The sequence below is a fragment of the Aquila chrysaetos genome, chromosome 10 (assembly GCF_900496995.4).
Source record: "Aquila chrysaetos chrysaetos chromosome 10, bAquChr1.4, whole genome shotgun sequence".
Lineage (NCBI taxonomy): Eukaryota > Metazoa > Chordata > Aves > Accipitriformes > Accipitridae > Aquila > Aquila chrysaetos.
Window position 1 is genome coordinate 21,066,829 of NC_044013.1, and position 21,095 is coordinate 21,087,923.

General features: G+C 40.9%; 1 protein-coding gene across 3 annotated transcripts in view; it reads left to right on the forward strand.

The window, feature by feature from the left end:
• The window catches only part of FARSB (phenylalanyl-tRNA synthetase subunit beta), a 41,040-nt gene extending 24,700 nt beyond the window's left edge, over positions 1-16,340 (forward strand). For 2 of the 3 annotated variants that reach the window (XM_030028232.1, XM_030028233.1), the window contains one exon: positions 15,650-16,340. In XM_030028232.1, coding sequence (XP_029884092.1) covers positions 15,650-15,801 — 152 coding nt within the window. In that variant the 3' untranslated portion in view covers positions 15,802-16,340. Of the gene's footprint in view, positions 1-176; positions 3,645-15,649 lie in introns of those variants that run through there. The other variant, XM_041126732.1, reaches the window with a different exon arrangement.
• Positions 16,341-21,095: the final 4,755 nt, after the last annotated feature.

Sequence of the window (21,095 nt, forward strand, 5' to 3'; positions counted from 1 at the left end):
ATCTTTTAGTTCATAGCTTTATCTACAGCTTTTATTCATATGTACCTTTTATTTACATATTCATAGGAAGATATATATGCCTTATATATCTTTTATTCAAAGACCTGCTGTCTTTGATACTGAACCTGCTGCTTAGACAAGTAGTTGTATAACAGCCCTCTTCCTTCTCCTTACAGGGTGAGCTGCACATGAATTAAAAATAACATCCTTAAGTGCAAAATCTCCTCTGAGTATATGCATATGCATGTAAGAGAGAAAGCAAGCAAGTTGACCCCATTACTTCATTGAGAGAGCATAGGTTGATGCAAGAGAGCAAGCATCAGCATCTAATCTACTATGCTACTTAAAATAACAGTGTAGTAAATACAGTATAGAAAAGCAAGACTGCAGGGATAGCAGCTATGATTTACTTATATGTCATGCATTGGTGTTCAAAGATATGAGACACTGACTCAAATTGACTCAGCTTGAAGAAGTGCCTCCATTCTGCACTTACTGGAACAAGTGGCACTGACAGAGAGTCCCTGACAGCCTGACCGAGCTTGCCTATTCACAGAACTTTAATGAAAAATTGTTAGATGTCTCCCTGTTTTGCAGTGCCCTGCCAAGATGCCAAACACAACACTTCAACTAAGTGGTCTCCTAGCACTTTAATGCACGTTTGTGTCATATATATTGACACTTTTTTTTCCTCCTGTTTTTTGACAAAGTACTATTTTGCTCAGTATTATTTAGGCAGACTTTCAAAGGGTTTATTAGAATACTGTTAATAGGATGCCCAGGTAGACCAGAGGAATTCTGCCAAGCACAGAACAAGTAATAGCAAAGCTTCTTATTTGGAAGCGGGGTGCAGTGCGGGGGTTGGAAGAGCCTCTGGCAGTTGGGTACTCAGCTGTCATTGAAGTCAAACCAAACTGTTAAATTCCTTTTCAAAATTCTTCTGTAGCTCATTTTTGAATAGACATATCAAGAGTTTGCTTTAGTACTGACAATATTTGGAAGTCTTTTCTATCTTGTATGGTAGCATTTCAATGATGAATGGCTGGCTTCAAGAAACTGGAAAAAAGACCTCAAAAAATAATCCAAACACAGTGAAGGAGTTATTTCTAGATACTAGTACTGTTTAGTATTCCTGATGCTGTGGGATTTGTAATGCCCATTCAAAATCCCTACATTCCCATGACGTTACTCCACAATGCATTTAGTGTAAAGGACGGATTATGCCTTGTCATATGCAATATATTACAAGCAGTTTGTGGCTTTTGGCTATAGACAAAGAAAAAAGTACCTACTACTTTCTGTTTCACCAGTGATTCAGAAACTCTCCTGGGATGGCATGTAGACTGCTTGCAGTTCTCTTGACATTGGAATTTAACCTTGGTGACAATGCAGATGGCTGATACTCTAGTGCCATAGAGAATGCAGTGTCACTGCACCAACTTACTTAAAAGACCTTCACTTCAGACAGAGATGGTTGGAAGTCAAAGTAGTTTGGGGGATTTTGTTTGGTTTTGGTTTTTTGTTGTTCTGTTGGGTTTTTTTAAACTTGCTTTGTAATGTGTCAGTTAAGCTTGTGTGAGAGAGAAAGTGTCAGCAGATGATGGAGTAAGGTCAATCGCTGAGTGAAAAAAAAAAAATATCCTGTAACATCTTAAGAGACTGCAGGATACTGAAATAATTCAGATGAACAGTGCAAGTTACTTCAGAGGTTTTAAATCAGGACATTACCCACGGCGTGGATTTTTAGATGTATGTTTATGGAGCATGCTTTTTTTTATTGCCTGTGCCAAATTAAAATTTGTACAGCGAGAAATGGGTTTATCCTACAACGCTGATTTAGAAAGATCCTAGATACTTTTTCTGTATGTGATCTTAAGCAAAACTTGAGAGTAGTAAACAACACAGTGTAAAGGTAGGGTTTTAGTCCAGTTATTTTTATTCCTTGTGTAACTGATTAAAATAGTTGCAGTGATTATTGGAAAACAATACAGGGAAAAAGTGTTGTTTTAAATGAGCAATAAAGAATAGATAGAGATGTATTTGGCACATATTTGCCTCTTTTCCAAATTCAGTTTGAAAAATGAAATGCCTGTACTATAAGTCCTGTTTGGTCCATATGTGCAAATCACGGTTATTTAAGCTCCTTCTGTTCTACCAACACCTAAGTGCCCTGTGATTTGACCTTAAGGTCAGAGCCTGTTTGCCTTTATAGCAACACCTGTGAAAAAATTACAGATGCTAGAAAATATGGGTGAAATTGTGATGTTCCCCTGGCCTTTGCACTACACTTTGGTGTAATCTGAGCTAAGTAATAAATGGAGAAGAGCTTTTTAGAGCAGCCTTAAGGAAGAGGGGTTTGAGTGACTGAATTCAAAGATTTCAACATACATTTGGCACTCAATGCTTTTCAGTTACTTGAAGTTACTAATGGAACCATATTTTTTTTTGTATTACCACTAAATATACAAAATTATAAAGTTTGAAAGACAGAACTCTGAAATGCTCTTCATTGTCTTAAAATGCACAGAAAGGACTTTTTGATATGTAGTGAATCCTATAATTACTGGCCTAGAAAAGCATTTTTGTTTTTTCATTGTTTGTTTTATAGCATAGGCATCCATAATCAAACATAGATAGAAAAGAGTATGATTATTGCATAAAACTCTTCAGATTTTAGCCAGTTCCATACCATTAATAAAATTTAAAGATCAGTATGGATATGTATGATTAGGAGGTAAACAAAATAAAATCAAACTTTTTAAACGATAAAAGTATGGGTAGAAAGAACCAACAAATTTGGTCATATATTGTCAGGTAATTTAATAAAATTTTTTATTTTTAAATTGACTTTCATTGGTTTCAGTTCCCTTGAATTGAAAACTAGAGGCATTCTGAAAATTATATTGGAAGGTATTCTTTGTTTCAAGTTTTAATCTCTGCAGGAATGGGTATGTTTTCTGCAACATTTTGGTCATTTTGTACTTCCGGATGACCATCTGAGATAACTATTTTCTTCCAGAAATCCAGACCATCATTACAGGAGGTAATGTTAATCATGGGATTTGGGTCCACAGTAAAGTCTTACTTAGGCTAAAAAGAATAAAAAAAGGCTTAGTAAGTACTGACAGTGGATCCTATATCACAGTCTTCAAAGGAGTGGTATGAAGTGTAAGGTATAATTATCCTCACTCACATTGTAACATTTAGAATGCCTGTCCCTTATTTCAGGAAAGAAACCCTAGTTTTGCAGTACCTTCTGAGAGTCTCTGGACTTTGCAAATGGAAGTTAATTGGACACAAGCTGTTTGAAAAGGGAAAATAATATCCAGATTTTATGAAAATGAAGCAATTTGACAGTTTCACAGAAAATCTTAATGGTAAATCCGTGCATTGATACTGCTTCACTGTTTGCCCCACTAACTTCCATGACAAAATTGGTATTTGATGAAGTAGCATTCATTCATGTGAAAACAAACAGTCCCTGAATAGTGTGAGCTTCTGACATGAGCCACTTTTTTGTACATTATTGATTCTTGTGAATTTCAGCTAACTCTGGGATTTTTTTTTTTACTTTGTTTTTAAGTAAATGTTCATGCCATTCATTCTTTTAGGGTAATCAACAGCTTAGTAAAGCTGGGAAGTCAGCCTGTTTGTTCAACATGTGTACTTAATAAATGCATACTAAGTCTTGCTTCCTTCAGTAACTGACAGTTGTCTTTCAAAAAAAAAAAAAAAAGGAGAAATTGCACTCCTTTCTTTTTACTGCCCTTATTTAATTAAATGAAAGGTGTGGTAAAGTGTAGAAAATTTTAATTCCACAGTAAATCATAGTAATAGCTTCTCATTTGGCAAGGTTTAGCTGTGAAATTAGAGGTGTAATAGTTACCTCCATAACTAAGAACATCAGTAAACATTTGCTTTTATAATAATAATTATGCAACAAACAACTTTAAAAGAAGATTTAGACTGTGAACCTCAATTCACAAGACAAGAGGAGGGAAGTCTGGGACTAACTCTGAGTTACATGTAATAGAATTGAACCCCGGCATCTATCTATGGTGATCAGTTTAAATTGGGAGACTGTAATATACACAGATGTTTAGTACCCGTGTTGAACTTGGCATTGTTAATACCTGTTTTATTTTAAGGAACTGTAGCTTGATTTCTCTTAATGGCAATCTTGGCCTTTCAGTTGCCTGTCTTGGCAGCCATTGCATTGTTCATGAATGTCAATAATTGTATATTTACTCATAGATAACTAAAGGAAATGTGCCAGTTTTACTATGAAGCCTCCAAATATCATTTGTGGCATACTACAAGATACCAGTCAATTCTTAATCCATTTAAGTGGCATTCAAGAATAGATATTTTATAGGTGCTATTTCATCCCTGTAATTGCATTTATAGTTTCAAATTACCAGTTTGGTAGATAATCAGATTTGTTTGACAACATCCATTTTCAATAAAAACATATCAGCTGGTAATTGACTGTATTCAAGTCCTCTGAATTTCACATTTGCCAATTCCCAAATAATTTTTTTCTCACCAAGGATCAATCTGTATCATCTACCTTGGAATACTGACACCACATTAACATTTTTCTAGTATTACAGAATCCCCAATGTCTTACTGTAAGTTAACAGCAGCAGGCAGGATATTTGCTTTGAGAATTGCACCATAATTCTGGTGCCTGAGACTCGTAGCATCTCAGAAACATCCTAGTCCTGGCAGACGTAACCAAACATATTCTTCACCTTTTCAGTGTACTGGAAGACACCTTATTATAGTCAAGAATACCTTTTTTTTCCCCCAGATGAAAAGAAATATTTATTAAAAACTTACATATTTCTGTCTCACATAAAAAGTTCAACCAGTCTTGTTAGCAGATGAAAGTACTCTACCTACAATTTGTTTCCAAATAGCCTTAAAAATCTTTCTAATGCTGTCTGTGTTGCTGCCAGTCATTAATCTTTCCTAATTTATTCAGTTTCCGTGGTGAATTTTCAGCCACTGTTATTAATCACATTTTATGTAGTGCAATTCATTTCTCTCATTTTTGTCTGTAAGTAGCTTTTCTGATTTTTGATCACTTTCACTTCAGCACTAAATATGGATAGTGTTTTAGCCAAAAATGTTCCCAGTTTTTGTTGTGGAACTAGTACTACTCATTGATCAAATAAATGTTCTTGAAGATCACCTGATCTTCCACTCCTGTTTTTCTGTTTAGTACCCCACCCTACCCCCTCCTAGTCAGCTTCATGAATTAACAACACTAAGAGGCAAGGACAGGTTTTTTAGATCTGACTGATTTTAGTCCTTTTACATGTATTACTCAAATTCTCCAAGGGGTTTCAGGAGTTCCAGCACTGATCATTACAATAGCTTAATTATAAGGCATCTTGCGCAATTGGATGTTTGTCACTAGTTCTTGTGGCTTTTCCAGTGTTGGCCACCACTTTGAGATCTAATGAATTTCAAATTAATTTCTCATCCTTTTCTCTTGAGCAATTTTTCCTGCAGCGTCAAGGGAGCTTAGTTACGTGAAGAACTACAGTTCTAACAACTCAAAATTAAATTATCTAATAAAGTGGGTGTGGCTGCTCACTTAATGTCCCTTTAATTGTCTATTATCTCTGCTTTTTATTTCCTTCCTGTAAATACAGGCCTTCAGATTTATGGGAACTGAATCCCTACAAACTTAGGCCAAGTTTATTTCTGTCTTATAAAGTATCTTCCCACAGTAGTGCTGATGCCTCAAATTTGGTTGTAACTGGATTAAGACCCAAGGAGGTACCTGGCAAAGATATGAACCCGGACAGTTGCTTATCTTATTTAATTAGCCAAAGTGGGAGTCTACAGTGTTTGGAGTTTCTCCGGGTAAACCTGGTTTATCAAAATTTGACATCATGCGTGCACTAGACATCTCAGAGGTCTCTTGCTGTTGCAAGTGATGCAGTTAGGGCAGGCACACAAAGAGTCTGTGGCAAAACCCATAGTTTGGTTCAGGAAATAAGTCTCATTTTATTAGCTTTGTGTTAGACAATTGATTTTTATTATGAAAAAAAGAGGCTATCAGAAGTGAGATTGAGGACGGCTTTTTCCATTCCTATGGTCATTTCAGCTCTCTTCTGAAAGTTTTTGAACGTTCGTTTCCAATACCCTTCAAGTATAATCTGCTTGCACAACCCTTATCCTCAAAAAAGGTGTATCAGTTAGAGGAAAAGTACATTATTTTAGGACAGCATGGGTTAATAAAAGGTTTGATGGGTTTAGACTTCTTTGTCTTTTAAACTTTCATCACCAAATGATGTTTGACACACTTTTCCCCCACATATGAAATGAGTTCAATAAGAGAACAAAGAAAATATTTGTTTCTCAAATTCAGAAGTTTATTTCAGAAGAGAAACTCCTTTGAATTGACTCATTTAGAAGTATGTTTCCTGTAGTGTAATAATAGGAAGAAAAAAATCTATGGTAACTGCAAAAATATTCTGGGGAGGGCTGTCAAGTCAACTTGTAAAGAGACACAAGCTATCTTCTCTTACCTTCCTCTTTTTACAAACACTAACTAACAAAGATTACAATGTTTTTCTTCCCACTGCATTTTATTCTGACAGATTAGGGATGCTCCCAGAAGTAGTAGCATTTCTCCAGACAGTTAGACTTTTCATTTTCTACCAGTTTTTGTCAACTCCCAGAACCATCTAAATCATTGGCATTTGTGTTCCTGAGCTCAAGGTGTTAGTTTCTTCCTGATACTAAGACTTTGCTCTTCTGCTGTTCCTTGACTGGGGAGGCCTCTTCAGAGTTTAATTCTTCCCCCCCACTCTGCCCCCCACCCCCACAAAGACAACTGTCTTTTTTAATCATACATCATAACAAGTCTAACAGATAAAACTCTTCCTTGCATCAAGTTTTAAACATCTGGCACAGTTTACATTATATAATATAGAACTAGCTAACTTCTATTTTTTCTGTCTCCTTACATTTTGAAATAGAAAATTATTTCTTAATCATAAACTATATTTTTAATTTTGCAAAGCCTTCTCTAGAAAAGAAATGATTAATCCAAGCCAGTAGCACAAATAGCAGCAAATTTCACATCTCCTTTCTCGATGAACGGGGGCAGTGATCTAAGTAAGTGGTGAAGGTCAGGTTGCAGGTCTGGTTGCACCAGCTTCTCTGGTGAAGTGCTACACTTGACCAGTGCCACAGCTTCATCCTTCGATTCTGTTTTCACCTCCTGCACAGCCTGCTATGGCTAGAGGCCAACTAAGTGTCTGCATGCCTTCATTTTCACTACAATATTAATGCTAGCAATTGGGATCATGTCAAATTTATAGCTTGTAGTTAAGCAGTTCTCTGATCTGGTTTGACTTTTGAACTGTGATACGGAGGCCGAGGGGCAGTGCTTCAAATTTAATCTTGCATACATTTTCTAACATTTATTTATGCACTAAAATTTTAAATGGGAAATTGCAAGATTTTGGCTCAAACTTTTAGATCAATGTGAATGCAGGAGGATCCCAAGATTAATATTTCTGTTGCCCATGGTGGAGGAATTGACTTTACCTTTGCTTGTGGTATATGTATTAGAAAACAGTAGATAAGCAAAGAAATGCTGAGCTAGTGCAGACTCAATCCAGTACATGTGCTGGGCACAGACCTTCCTTGTTTAGGTCCAGGAACAGAATAGCCATATTTGTTGGAGACCCAGTATTGCTTCTGGTCCTGGGCTGGCTCACGTTCAGCCAGTTCAAGCATTTCTGTTCCTCATGGTGCAGCCATGTGCTTTAGGCACAAGGCGTTGGTTTGCAACAGAAATCTTAGTTGCTAGAACTAAGTCATTAACAGTTCTAGTGACTGCTAAGATTCATTTTTAATTATATATTACTCCATGCTAGTTTGTCAAGTCATTTTCTGAAAGGCATGAAACGTGGTAGCTGTGAAAGCATAACATCAGGTGGCTGTTATTTATCTCAGCAAGTAATGTCAAATCATTGGGAGGGGAGGATGGCTTGGTCTAGGACATGAAGTGAATAAACAACATGCAAACTAAATATGACATACTAAAGTAGACTTGCAGACTGACTTAGTGCTGGTTCTTGTTATTCTCTAATGCTTGTATGAAAGCAGAGCCTAAAAGCTAAAATCTGCTGCCTTACCGTGCATACATAGAATATGTTATACCCCCTACCATAAAGAATATGGTTTATTGTTTCCTAGTTTCTGACAGATTCTGACGTTTGCAAGGATGAATTATTCCTTTAGATATTTAAAGATGGATAAAAACAGTCATGGAACAGGAAGAAATTAAGTTTTTTAATATTCAAAGCTTTGTGTTCTCTAACTCAAGTGAAATAGCAAGACGTCATAAAAAAAAAAGCTCTTTATTTGGGATTAGGAATTCTCTAGTTTTATAAATAGCTGTGACACAATATCAGCTTAGGTTTGTGACTTTTAGACAGGTCAAAGTATAACGTTTCAGATAAATCTGGATAAATCAGATAAAACTGGCCTAAAAAGCAAAGATTAGCTATGTAATGGTAACTCTACAGTAGAGCTAAACTCCAGTGTAGAATTGCTGTTTCTCACAACTGCCACACAAATGCAAATTTATTGAGCTTTATACACAAATACTGATTTCTAGAAAAAACCACAGAATTTGATAGAATTTTTTTCTAGGTTTCCTACTTTCCTGTGTTTTTCTGTACACATTATTTAAGCAGCTACCCTGGTACTCCAGCACTGAAATACCTGAAATCCTGTTACCCAGATTGGTGACCCAAAATGTCTGCTTTCCCTAGCCTCAGCAGCCACCCAAATACTACCTTCCATTAGGAAAGGCAGGAGCACAGTGATTTTTACCCAAATAATCCTAAGTGTCTGGCACTGCTGTAATCCTGAGAATAACACAGGTGAATAAAGAGGAGCACCAAACCTATTACATTCCTGAACCACTTCCTGACATCCAGCAACACCAAACACCTCTGTTAAAGCTCCTGGGATGCTCTACAGCAAGAATGAAAAATAAATCTAGCCTAAAAGTCTGTGTCAGTCTCTGTTCTCAAGGCAAATGAAGGAAAGATTGCTAGCTACACCAGTCCCCAGTTCATCATTGCAACACACTTTAACATGACTAACAACAGTTGACTCTGGACCCAAGCAGTATTATGATTATTTCCACACTGCTTATGGTGTATTGTAGGTTTGTGTTTGTAAACAATATCATTGATCCCTAAGTAGTCTTAAATATAGTCAAATACAGAATAGAATATATTCAGTTGTAGAGTTTTATATAAGGGCTCTTATGAGATAGAACTAGTTTTTCTCACACCCTCCCTAAGATACAAATTAATAAAAATGCACCCATTGGCTTAGTTGTAACATGAGAAGATGACTGACTGACCACTGCAAATTTGTGGATGATTCTCCATATTCCCTAGCCTCCCTGTCTGCACAAGGACTCTAATATTCAACTCTATTTTTGGATATCCAGTGTACCAGTCCAGGTAAATAATTGATTGTCCCTTTACCCTCTTCTGCTATGCCCTCTACGTGGAGGCTTTTGAAAAAACATAGGAAAAAATCAGAATGAAAGATGTCCTTTAGACGGAGGACATATTCATTCATATCATACAGATATTTCTTCTGTCATCTTTTCAAGCATTAATTATTTTCATGGGGCGGGGGAATAAATCTAAGGTGCCTGCCTTAAACTTGATTGTACTCATTTGAAGTTCCTGACATGTTGTTACAGTTAGGTGTGATCTGGGGAGTGGAGATTGTTCTGGCACAGCTTTAGTCAGGACTTACAAACCAGGAAACTAAAGTTAATAAATATCCCACTAATCCCAAAGTATGTTTTTTCTGGGCATGAGAGTATATGGGGGAAGAACTGCTGACAATGTGCAACTTAAGAGCAATTGGTCTCTCAGTATGTTCCAGAAATCACCCAAGATTTAGAATGTCTGTGATTTTAAAAATTAGCTGAAGGTAAATCATCCCATGACAGGATATGATTTTGAGGTCGTTGTTGCTTTGCATAAGGTTCTGGGAGCCTGACTGCACTGTGTACATGGGCAAGAAAACGTAGCTGCCTTTTAAAATACTGACTGGTCTGATAGTGTCCTGTGACTTTGCATTTAAGCATTATCTGCCAAAAGAAGGAATTAGTCAAAAATTTGAAGAACCTGATCCTTAAAAGGAAAGCAACATCTAGCTTCACAAAACTAAATTCCGTCCCATGTAGCACAGGTAAAATACTTCACCAGGTGAGTCAGGATGAGGTAGTGAAAGGGCAGATGGAGTGACTAAGGGGATGGAGAATTAAGATGAAAGACTTCGGAGGCCAGATAAGCTCTGCTCTATTACCTTCTTAAGCTTCAGCTTCCGATGTTTCTTCAAATTATAGGAACAAACGAGCGGGTTTGAAGGCTTAGTGCAACTGTAGGCCTATAATACTACTTTAATCTATTTCTTTTTGAAAAGGAGGGAGAGTAAGGTAGAGAAAAGAAACTGTGCAAGGTGTTTGACAACAAAGAGTGCAGGGAACTCAGAGCTCTTTGAGGGTCAATTAGCCAGAAAATGTGCTAAAGACTACATGCTCTATTGGATTATTGGCCAAAGAATTACCCCAAAGCAATCAAAGTGGCTGTTGCCTGAATACAGAGAGGCAATTACAGATTTTGAGGACATGCTACAGAAGCTTTAATTAAAGGTATTATTTCTACATCACTGAACATTGAAAATTAAATTCTTACTTGCAGCCATGAGAAGCAGCTTTTGTCTTTCTCTTGCGTGTAGTATGTCAGCATAAGACATGGCTGGCTTTGGCATCTCTTCTTTAGGAACGCATATTGTATTTCACCCCACCCCTTCTCGTAACTACCAATTATAATGTTGACATATTAAGAGGTGGATTTCCATTGCTAGACCTTCTGGCTTCCTCTGGCATTGTATATGTCTCTATCAGCAAGGACAATACAATCTCTGACTAGATTTCAAGGTGAAGTTTATGAAATATTGTTTGTGCACAGAGCAGAAAGGATTAACTATATCAGGAGTGATAAATCTGTTATCCTTAAAATGGATAGTATAGTAAACTACAATTTTTAAATTAATTTTGACTCTCGATATACTTGATGGTACAACCAACCAGACCTACAAGCGCAGCCTTCGAATATAATTGCACCAGCAGCAAATGCAGTCCCTTCCTAGCACACCTACTGATAATGGTGCCTCCAGGTGTGCCTTGGTAACTGCTTGACTAGTGAAAGCTTTCTTCAGGAAGACCATGCTCTTCACACCCATACCATTCTTGATGATACTACATACACAGATAAGACAAACTCGATTGTCAGCTTTGAACTCCTGCTCAAAAGCTGCAGGTCACAGCTGCTAATTTTTCTGGGAAGGTACCCTTTAGACTCCTTTTGGCATCAAAACTTTATTGAAGCTTAAGAGCACTGGGATTCAGCTGACAGTGTGATTTATTCAAACGAGATAACAGTGCGTGCATTTTTTGCTGATTCCCCATATGTGCAAGTAGCATAAGCACGTGTCTTTCATACAGCCTTGGCTCTCACTCTGAAGTTTTATACTTCAAGAGTTGACAAGATAGTCCAGTCCATAACAGAAGCTTTGCTAGAAATCTAAACCACCATTGCTATTTACTTGATAATACAAGAAACACACAAATTGGGGGGAAAAAAAATCCTTACCTTTGTTTCCTGGTTATTTGGATGAATCCTCTGGTTTGCTGTCCTGCTCCGTGGGTTGCTTTGGTCCTCCCACAACCCATGACTTGTCCGCAGCACAGTGAGGTTCTGCTAGCTCAGATCTCCTTTCCTAGTCGTGGTTGGTCCCTCAGGCAAAGCACTCCCCACCACTGCAAAATGCTTGTTTCTCTTTTCCCCCCTTTCTGCTCAGATTTTTCATGTTTCTTTTGATTTTTTTTCTTTCTTTATGTACTTCCCTTTCAATGTCTGAATTTTTTGATCTGAAATTTACATTTGCTCCAAATTCTGGTGCCCTTGCAGACATACATGGACCAACAACACCCCATCTCAGGCGTGAGCCAACCTTGTTCCCTTACCATGTGTGTGGTCAAAGGAAGAGTCACTAAGATGAGGAAGCCTTAGATCCCCCATCTGTGGGACGCAGTCTGGAGGCCCTTTTGACAGGCAGGAATATACTTTGAAGCATTCTGTAGTGCAGCCAGTTATCATAATAATAGTTTCATTATTAACCAGAGTTCATAAACTCTCTGTAAACCTATTCCTCAGCTCATGTTTCTTTGGTGCAAGAGCCAAGTATTACCTGGACAGATGGGGACCCTAAAGCTTTTAACAGGTTCTTTCATTTTTATTTGCTTATTGTCTGATCTCTTCCAGTCACAGAATTATACCCTGCAAGTGCCATGTCTGCAAAGCACCGGGCACACTAGTCACTGCACAGTGAAGTAACCAACATTGCAGGGTTGGCTAAACTGGAAATGAAGGGGTGATTTGAAGGTCCTGCTTCCTGCACTTTGGGGAGCTAAATGTTCGCCCTTAATATTAATTATATATTTACCTCTTCACTGCAAGGAAGCACAAAGAAACGTAACATCATGGTCCAGCATCAGTTGCTGCATATGAGATGGTATATATGGCTGAATGCCTAACCCATAGCCTAGAACAGCGTATTCAGAGCCACACTGAGCGTATAGTTTCATTGTACAGGTTTCAGCCAAATCAACAGCTTGTCCCGCTCTCCTCCCTTCTCCAGGTGGAGAGCCACCACCTCCCTTTTGGTGGTGGTGATTCACTGATTCAGTTCACTTGTGTTATGAAGCTGTGCTGTAAGCTCATGGTAAGAAGGGATAAATTTTATTGGTGTTAGGATTCCAGCTAACATAACCCTTCACTTTATGCCATAATCATTAGTGTCATGAATTGCCATCGGTTTTCAAAGTTTATCACAAATGCATTTGATTTAGTTAAATGCAAGAGAACTTGTACTGAAGTTAACCTTCTAGGGAAAGTCACTAGTGGTGGATGTGAGGGTCGGGTAAGGCTTCAAGTCACCCCCACCGCCTGTCCACCTTCTGCCTAACTTCTGACTGGGAGACTGACAATTGGTGATGCCCGGATAGCAGCGCATTTCTTGCGCCTGAAAACATAAAATTGTTTCACACAATGGGAAACGGCACAGATCTTTGAAACTGCCTTTGATAGACTGACTGAGTGCAGTATTGTTTTAGACCCCCATCCAGATGTCTACAAGAAGTTTAGAAACAGTTAAGTCTCATCATATAATTGGGTCTAGATGTGCAAGAAGATAAAGTAACTTTCCCAAGGCTACACACAGGGCAGCTCAGAAGAACAGACAAGTCAGACTCACAGTTTTTTAACTAACCATATTGTCAAAGCTCTTTTTTCCTATAGTTTTGTAGTGGGCTACTATGCCAATGTTATTAACTTCTGCTTGGTTCTTGCTCTTGTGCCGGTTGAAGCTTACAGTCAAGTTTCTAAAAGAACATCACTGTGTGCTGCTCACATCTTTGGTACAATACCAGCTTTATTCACAAAGAGGAAAGCCTTTGCCGCTAACTACAAGGGTACTTTATTTTTAGGTTATGTTTTCACCCACAATCTGCAGAGTGATCTGTATGTGTGGCATTTGTTTCTTTTCTAAATTTGTTTTGTCAAGTTTTATTTTAACACTTGTTTTGAATAGTGCAGCTTGGCAGTGGCAAGTGTCTGTTTGGCTAGAGTCACGTGCCAGTAACATCCAGGGGCTAGATAATTTCACTTTTGTACATCCAGTGTAAGTTGTTGGTTTGCGCTAGTAGCTAAGACTGGAACCGGATGATTTAAAAAATACTGGTTCTGAATACTTTTTAAAACAGCCTTTAGGTAATGTTACTGTGATCATTTACTACTGCCATCAGATTTCAGAAGGCAGCCAAAATTGAAGTACACATTTAAGTTAATTTGCACTTGCAGCATGTTAGACAAGAAAAAGACCTAATTGCTGTTCTTATTCTTGTAGCTGCAAATTATGACTACAAACCTCATAGGAGACACTTCTTCAACGAACTATTTCCATTGAGGAGCTAACAAAGAATATATCTCTGGGCCTGACCACTAGTGATCAGAGTGTCATGAAAATATTCCTGAGGTCTGAGGTTAATTTGACTGCTTATTGCCTTTTTTAAATAGCTCTTTGTAAACGCAGTAAAATATCCTGGGCTGATCCTGAAACTTAAATAGCATTTGGAGCAACCAGAGAGTAAGTTGCCATTAGGAAATTCTTGCAATCCTTTTGCAGGATGCAGAGGATGCTGAAGGGCTGAGTGCCACGGTCGGGAGCAGGCAGGGAGCAGGACTGGAAGCAGCTCCTCAGCTGTTGTCTTCAAACTGGCACAGAAGCAGGTAGAGCAGGGATGTTTCTCATCTGCACCGATGCAACCCCATGCATACCCAATAACCAGCTCTTCTTGTAGAAGATGCTTGCTTGGATTTTAGCCTATTGAGATAAAGATGCAGAGCAAGGAGTGAGGGCAAGGAAGCTGACTGGTCCCTGATGCTGTCCCTGCTGACTTGTTTAACTTCTCAGTGGAAATCTAGTAAAGGGCCCTTCTCTGCAAGGGCAGTAACGTTAAAAACATGGCGGAGGCAGCCTTCTACAGGAGGATCTGTAGGATTCAGTGGCCTTGTTTCATCCTCTCCCCTTTCCTCCTTTGAGTTCACAGCATCATCTGCAGCGCTACTCACTGGAGGTCCTGCGCACTGTGCCTTCCTTCCACACACTTGCTAGAGGTGGCTTCAGAAGGAGCAGCTTGCTGGTTTCATTTGGTTTTGTCTTTTGAAGGGCTATCATCTGGTCAAAATGCCACTCACCTCAGGACAGAGACAAAAAAATTGCAAGCGTAGCTGCTGCAGACAAGCTTGAAGATATTGCTGGTATAGCCACCATGCATAGATAAGTTCCCAGGTAGGAAAGGCTTTCCATGAAAAAGTCTGCACAGCTCCTCCAAGTTCTTCATTGCCAATTCAACTACTTTGGTTTTTTCTTTGTTTTTACTTTAAACACCCAAATAACATTTAAAACTTGGGGCTTGGCTTGAGGTAAGAGGAAGATAATCTTCAAGTTGTTCATTGTTCCACAGTTTTACAGTGTGTATGAAACTGCTTAAAAGCCCTTCTCCAGATGAGGAATGTAGGTTGTTTCTAATTATGTGACATGTAATCAAGCATGACATGCCTACTTACCCCGTGGATGACAGCAAGCTTTATTTCCTTAAACAGAGTAAGGTGGGAAACATTCAGGTGTTAAATAGCCTAAAGCCTGCAAAAGTTCATTTCGGTAGCCCTCTGGGTCGACTTATCTGTGCTAACTTCTATTACGGGAGTAACTCAGTCAAAACAACTGGAGTGTGAAAAATGCCCACGCTTTGAGCTACACATTTTATTTTTAACTAAAAGCATTTCCTCATTCTATTATCAATCATGACAACTGTTAACGCAAGAAAGTGAGAGCCCCTTCTTAGCATCTCAGCACAGAGAACAGTTTAATACTGAGAGCTTTGTTCCCCATATGAAATGCCTATTGACTTCTTTGGCCCAGAGAAATATTGATTTTTCTCTCACTTTCTTTACAGGCTCTGCTTTCTTTCCTGGTCGCTGCGCTGAGATCTTTGCCAAAGGTCAAAGCATTGGGAAACTTGGAGTCCTACACCCCGATGTTATCACCAAGTTTGAGCTCACCATGCCATGCTCTGCCCTAGAGATCAATATTGAGCCCTTCGTGTGAAGATGGGACTTTTATCCTCCTACAGCCGTCCACTGTGACACGCAGCACCCTCTGCTCTTTTGTCTTCCTCTGTGGGGGACATCCGCTTATGCTTTCATGTTCCAATAAACTGGAAAAACAGAGCCTGGCTCCCTGGGTAAATACGTTCCTTACAGTGCAATTTGGCTAGCTTCTGCGGGGTAAGAATGTGGCATCTCGGACTAGACCGTGCACTCAATATTTTTAAAGGGGGGGGGGGGGGGGGGGGAGAAACAGGTTGGGTAAAAGCCCAGTGTTTTACAAGAGAAATGTAATGGCAGAGCACATGATTAGTTTTCAAAATCAGAAATGTTCCACAGACACAGCTTCATCCTGTAACTGATTATGGCTGCATAACAGGAATCTCATTCTTTTCTTATTGCATGAAATAAGATAATTGATTAGAGCAAATGTTGAGTGAATGTGAGCAGAACTAAGGAGTTGAGCTTTTATTCTGTACGGTTGTCATGTGCTCATCAATGGCTGGGGGAGGAAAATAAACTTGTTTCATGAAAACCAGAGCTATTTTGTAAGCAAGATGTGTGTCATATCTGCTTCCCTATTCCAGACATAACTGTTGATCCTTTATCATTCTAAATTCAGAAAGGGGAGGGGGTGGAATTAAATTTTTTCATGGTTGATGTAAGCCTAGTGGTTTTTGAAGCTCCAAACCAAATTGGGGAAATGCATTTAAGAGCATATGCCAGTGGTCTTTTGCATGAGGAGCTGAAAAATATCAAAGCCTTTGTCCGACTGAGGCTGGCGTATTTGTCTGCAGAAGTTAGCGTGGTCCCACTGCATTCACATAGCCCCACCAGTGGCTTTCTGGACCCCAAGTGCACAGCAGGGACCACGCAGCATTCAGTTTTACTTTTCTTGCAGTTTTGCCCCTGACAATATATGAGAACCTCTCACAGGTCAGTTTTTTCCTTCTAGGTGGCTTTCTGGCAGCAGTTATGCTACAGCCAAGCACATTGTGCCTCTGCTGTCTGGGAAACTGAGAAGCTCCATCCAGCACGGCGATGCCAGATACATCCTTTCTGGTGTAATGCCACTGAGTGGGTGGCCAGCTCAATACACTGAAGCAGGCTCTTTACTGGCTTGCTAATGAAGCTTGCTATCCCTCATTTGCAATATTATAACCATTGCTAATGTTACAGGCTAACGATAGCGAGTATTTTGCATTAGGCCAATATGCTGTGGCTTGTTTCCGTTGCTAGGGCCAGATAGCCCCTGATCCCAGGAGGGGCCTGTCCAAGAGTGGACATCTGGGTGACGCTGGAGAAGGGTGTTACAATTATTACTATCTCATCAAGAAGAGAGATATGCAATGGTGAAGGTGAGGTTTTGAAGCTCATAGTTTTGAGCCGCGTGTCTGCGCAGACCCCTATCACTGGGCCCATGATGGCTTTTCAATGGTAGCCCTGTCTGTAATCTTAACAGGTGGGAGGGCAACAGGCGAGGCTTTTTGGTGCAAGTGTTAATCCAGTATGAAAAATGCACTACAGTTACCCATCTGGAAACCCTACAGTTCCCCTCAGATGGAAGTGTAGATTTTAATTATCTCTGCATGACAGACGTGAAATGAGAATATAGCTATTGCCATACGTTGCACGACTGACTCCAGTGCCCACGGAGAGTGAGAAAACTGCAGCTCACATTTTACAGTCTCCCAAGGGATTAGCCAGCTTGTCGTTCACGGGATACATCTCTCCGCGATGCCTACACAACTGTAACCAAGCAAGCTCACAGTGTGGGAAGCAATCTGTAACGCAGATGGTAAGTATTAAACCCCCCTGTTTATTAGTGTGTCATGCATGGGGCTTAGGACGACAATAAGGCAGATTTGCATTTCAGCAGAGTACAGGCATATTTGCATGCACTAAATATATCTCTCTACACAAGATTTTCTGACTCTTTGGGTGTCCCAATTCTCCTATGAATTTACTGTCCTTTGAGTGTAAAGACCAGATTAGGCTGGGACTAAGGGCTTGAGCTGCAGTGGTATGTGTTGTGAGGCTTTTAGGGATCACTTCTCCTTTTTCATACCATTTGCCCGTGTGTTGGTAGCTAAGTGCTCCACAAGCGGGACATCAGCTCTGTCCCGGGAAGTAGCATTACTTGCTAAAAGTAGAGGAGGAGAATGGAGAGAAAGGTTAAAAAGCCTCTTCAGAGCCACCGACCCCTCTCACAGCTAGATGCGGTGTCAGCAGCCTTGCAAAGGCTGCTGTAGCTCTGAAATTCAAGCTTTGCTGTAGTGCTGTGGTCAGGATTAGCTGTGAATCCCGACGAGTGGGACACTTCATACAAGTCTAGCATATTTATTGCAGGGCGTTGTCTTTCATAGCCCAAACCCAATTACCTGATATTTACAGCTCGCTCATAGCTGTATTCAATAATCAAGGTGTCTAACACACAGCTTCATGCTAGAGAAAGCCACCGCGAAGATTACAATTTTGCTGTTATCCTTTGCTGTAGCTGTGATCTCTGGCAAAAGAAACATTGTCTGCTGATGACTGTGGCTTTTGAGCAATTTTTTAACATCTTTTGAACTTTGATTTTTTTTAAGGAAGAGTTGGAAGTTGGATTTTTCGCTAGTGGTCCCCAATCCTGAGTTACATTTGGCCTGCTCCTGCTGGCTGTGGGTACTGGGTCATCACTCACTCAGGATCTGAACAGGAGCACAAAAAGCTGGAGAGCCGGCGACAGAGAGGTCAAAGGCCATTTTAACGTGCTGTCTGGGTGACTGCTGGGTTCCATTCAGCTGGACACGAGTACTGACTTCTGGGTTTGTCCTTGCTCTGCTTCGGTCCCACAAAGGTGCTTTTCCAAACAGCAGTACCCCTGAGGCAGCCTGGCTCCAGCTCCCAGCCGCAGGCCTCTGCGCTTGCGGGTCACTGTTGCTGTCGCGCAAGAGCATTTATGTCAAGGCAACGCTTGGGACCGTTTCCGTCTCCGGGCTGGTAGCGGGCTTGCTTGCAATTTAAATCGTTCTGGGTTTGGCAGGCGAGTATGGAATAGGCCGAGCAAAAGCAACGTGTGCTGCCGGGAGGCTGCCGCGGGGATCGCGGCCTCGGGCACACGCGACACCTCTGACCGCCCGGCGACCTCGAAACCGAGCCCGGCGCGAGGGAGGGCGGCAGCGGGGACGGCGGGCCGGCCAGACCGCCAGCGCGGTCCCGTGCAGGCAGCGGGGAAGCGACGCGCTCCGACAGGAGCAGGAGCTCGGCGGCAGCCAACGAGGGTCACGCTTTACGCGAATGCGCAAGATCCCACCCGCTGCTGAGCCGCACTTCCACCCGGTTCAGAGTTGTACCCACGTTTCCGAGCTCCCACTTGCAGCACACGTTCAAAGGGTTAAAACTGAAACTGAGACCATTTTCTCTTCTTCCATCCCCTAAGTTAAATCACCTGTATCCAGAAAAGCAAGGCGCAAGCTTACTTGCAGTTTTACATAGAAATCTGGATGGATTAGGCGACTGGGGTCATGAGAAAGTTACTGTTGGAAAATTAAACCAGGCAAATTCAGTGCTTGCTGGTTTGGTTTTTAATCCCTGCCAAGGGGTGCAATAACATTCGGCTGCTGCGAGAGTAGCTGGATCTGCGCTGGGGGACCGGCACACGGAGATGCCCCGCGACGGGAGGAAGCCCGGATCGCCACGCCCGGAAAGCGGTTTGCAGAGTGAGCGCCTCAGGAGGAGGCAGCCTCAAGGCAGGACAGAGCGGACTAAGCTGAGGGTGAGATGCCTGCTACATCCCTCTCGACAGCACAACAAAGGAAATTTAGAAAACGATTGTCTTGGCACCACCCCTCCAGCCGAAGAAGGCCGCGGGATGGAGAGCTGTAGCGCTGGACCAGGATGGACGGGACAGTACTGAGGAGAAGTCAACAGCCCAGGCTCCATGGCTGATGCTCCATATCTGGAAGTTATCTCCTACCCTGTCCAAATGAAAGGCAGCATTTTACTCTAAAAACCGAGCATGCCTATTCAAGAGGATCCAGCTGATGCCTTTGTGTTACTGAGTACCGAACATGACCGGCAAACTGGCCACAAAACCTCATTTTCTACCACCACACTGGAGATGCAGAGACACCCGAACTGCAGGGATGAAGAGGTGGGGAGCATTTCCAAAGACAACAAAGACACACATGGGTTTGCAGTGAGGACCTGCAGGTTAATGAAATACAGAACGGGTGACATATCTTACCTTCTCAGAGGACTTGCGTCTTCAAGCCTGGGCCTGTGGGAACGGCTGCGGTCCTGTGAGCATCCCACAAGCACAGCCACAACATGAAGCCCAGCTGAAAGCCTTGCCTGGTCCCAGCAGCCCAGAGATGCTGCAGCAATCAGGGCTCACCCCAATCAGCTGTGGGCACTTGGGGGACCATAGGCATACGGCTTCCAGGCAGGATGTGATGCTGACAGGAGGACACGGCTCTACCTGGTTTCAAATACACATCCTTGACAACAAAACCTCATTAGGCTCCTCAGTGAACACAAATAATCTGTGGTTTATGGGATGTCATGCTATAAAAATTGCATATATTAATTTAAAATAAAATTTGGCTTCCAATTAACTGTTTAGTCTATTAGAGGTAGATATTGCAGGTGAAGGAGATTCCAGGTGCCCAAGTGTCCGCCATCAGTAATGACACAGCAACTCTCATATTTCCATTTGCAAAGGACATAACAAATAGTTGTGAGTAGATCAGTAGTCTTCTTTTATGTTTTAAAAGAAGCAGGATGTTGCTGCTGAGCCCAGAGGAGCCAAAGCTCGCAGCTAGACTGAACAGGGGACAAGGGGCCACAAGTGGGCCAGCTTGGGAAGAGAGGTGGGTGGTTGCATTTGAGAAGCTTTTTAAACTGAAACTCATTCCCCTTACATCAATCATTTACAAGTAGCAATAGAGGACACAAAATGAATGGAGAAACACCAAATTTTGCAAAATAGGTGTATTTTAAAATTTGAACCAAATACAGTTTGAATGTATTGCATGAATTACATGCAGGTGAATGCTATAAAAGATAAAAATACCTGTGCACATACTTTATAAATCCAAGCATTTATATATAATTCATAAAATCTTCATAGCATAAAATAGCTGTGATTCAGAACAGAAATTTTACACTTAAAACTGCATGAATATCCCTGTCAAACCGTGCCTTTCTTGGGACTGATTCAACCCCACAGCTTAAACCCTCAGCTTGCTGCCAAGTTTTTTCCCCAATTTTGGTCCCATCCACTGTGATGTGGCACCTCCCCAGGGCTTCAGC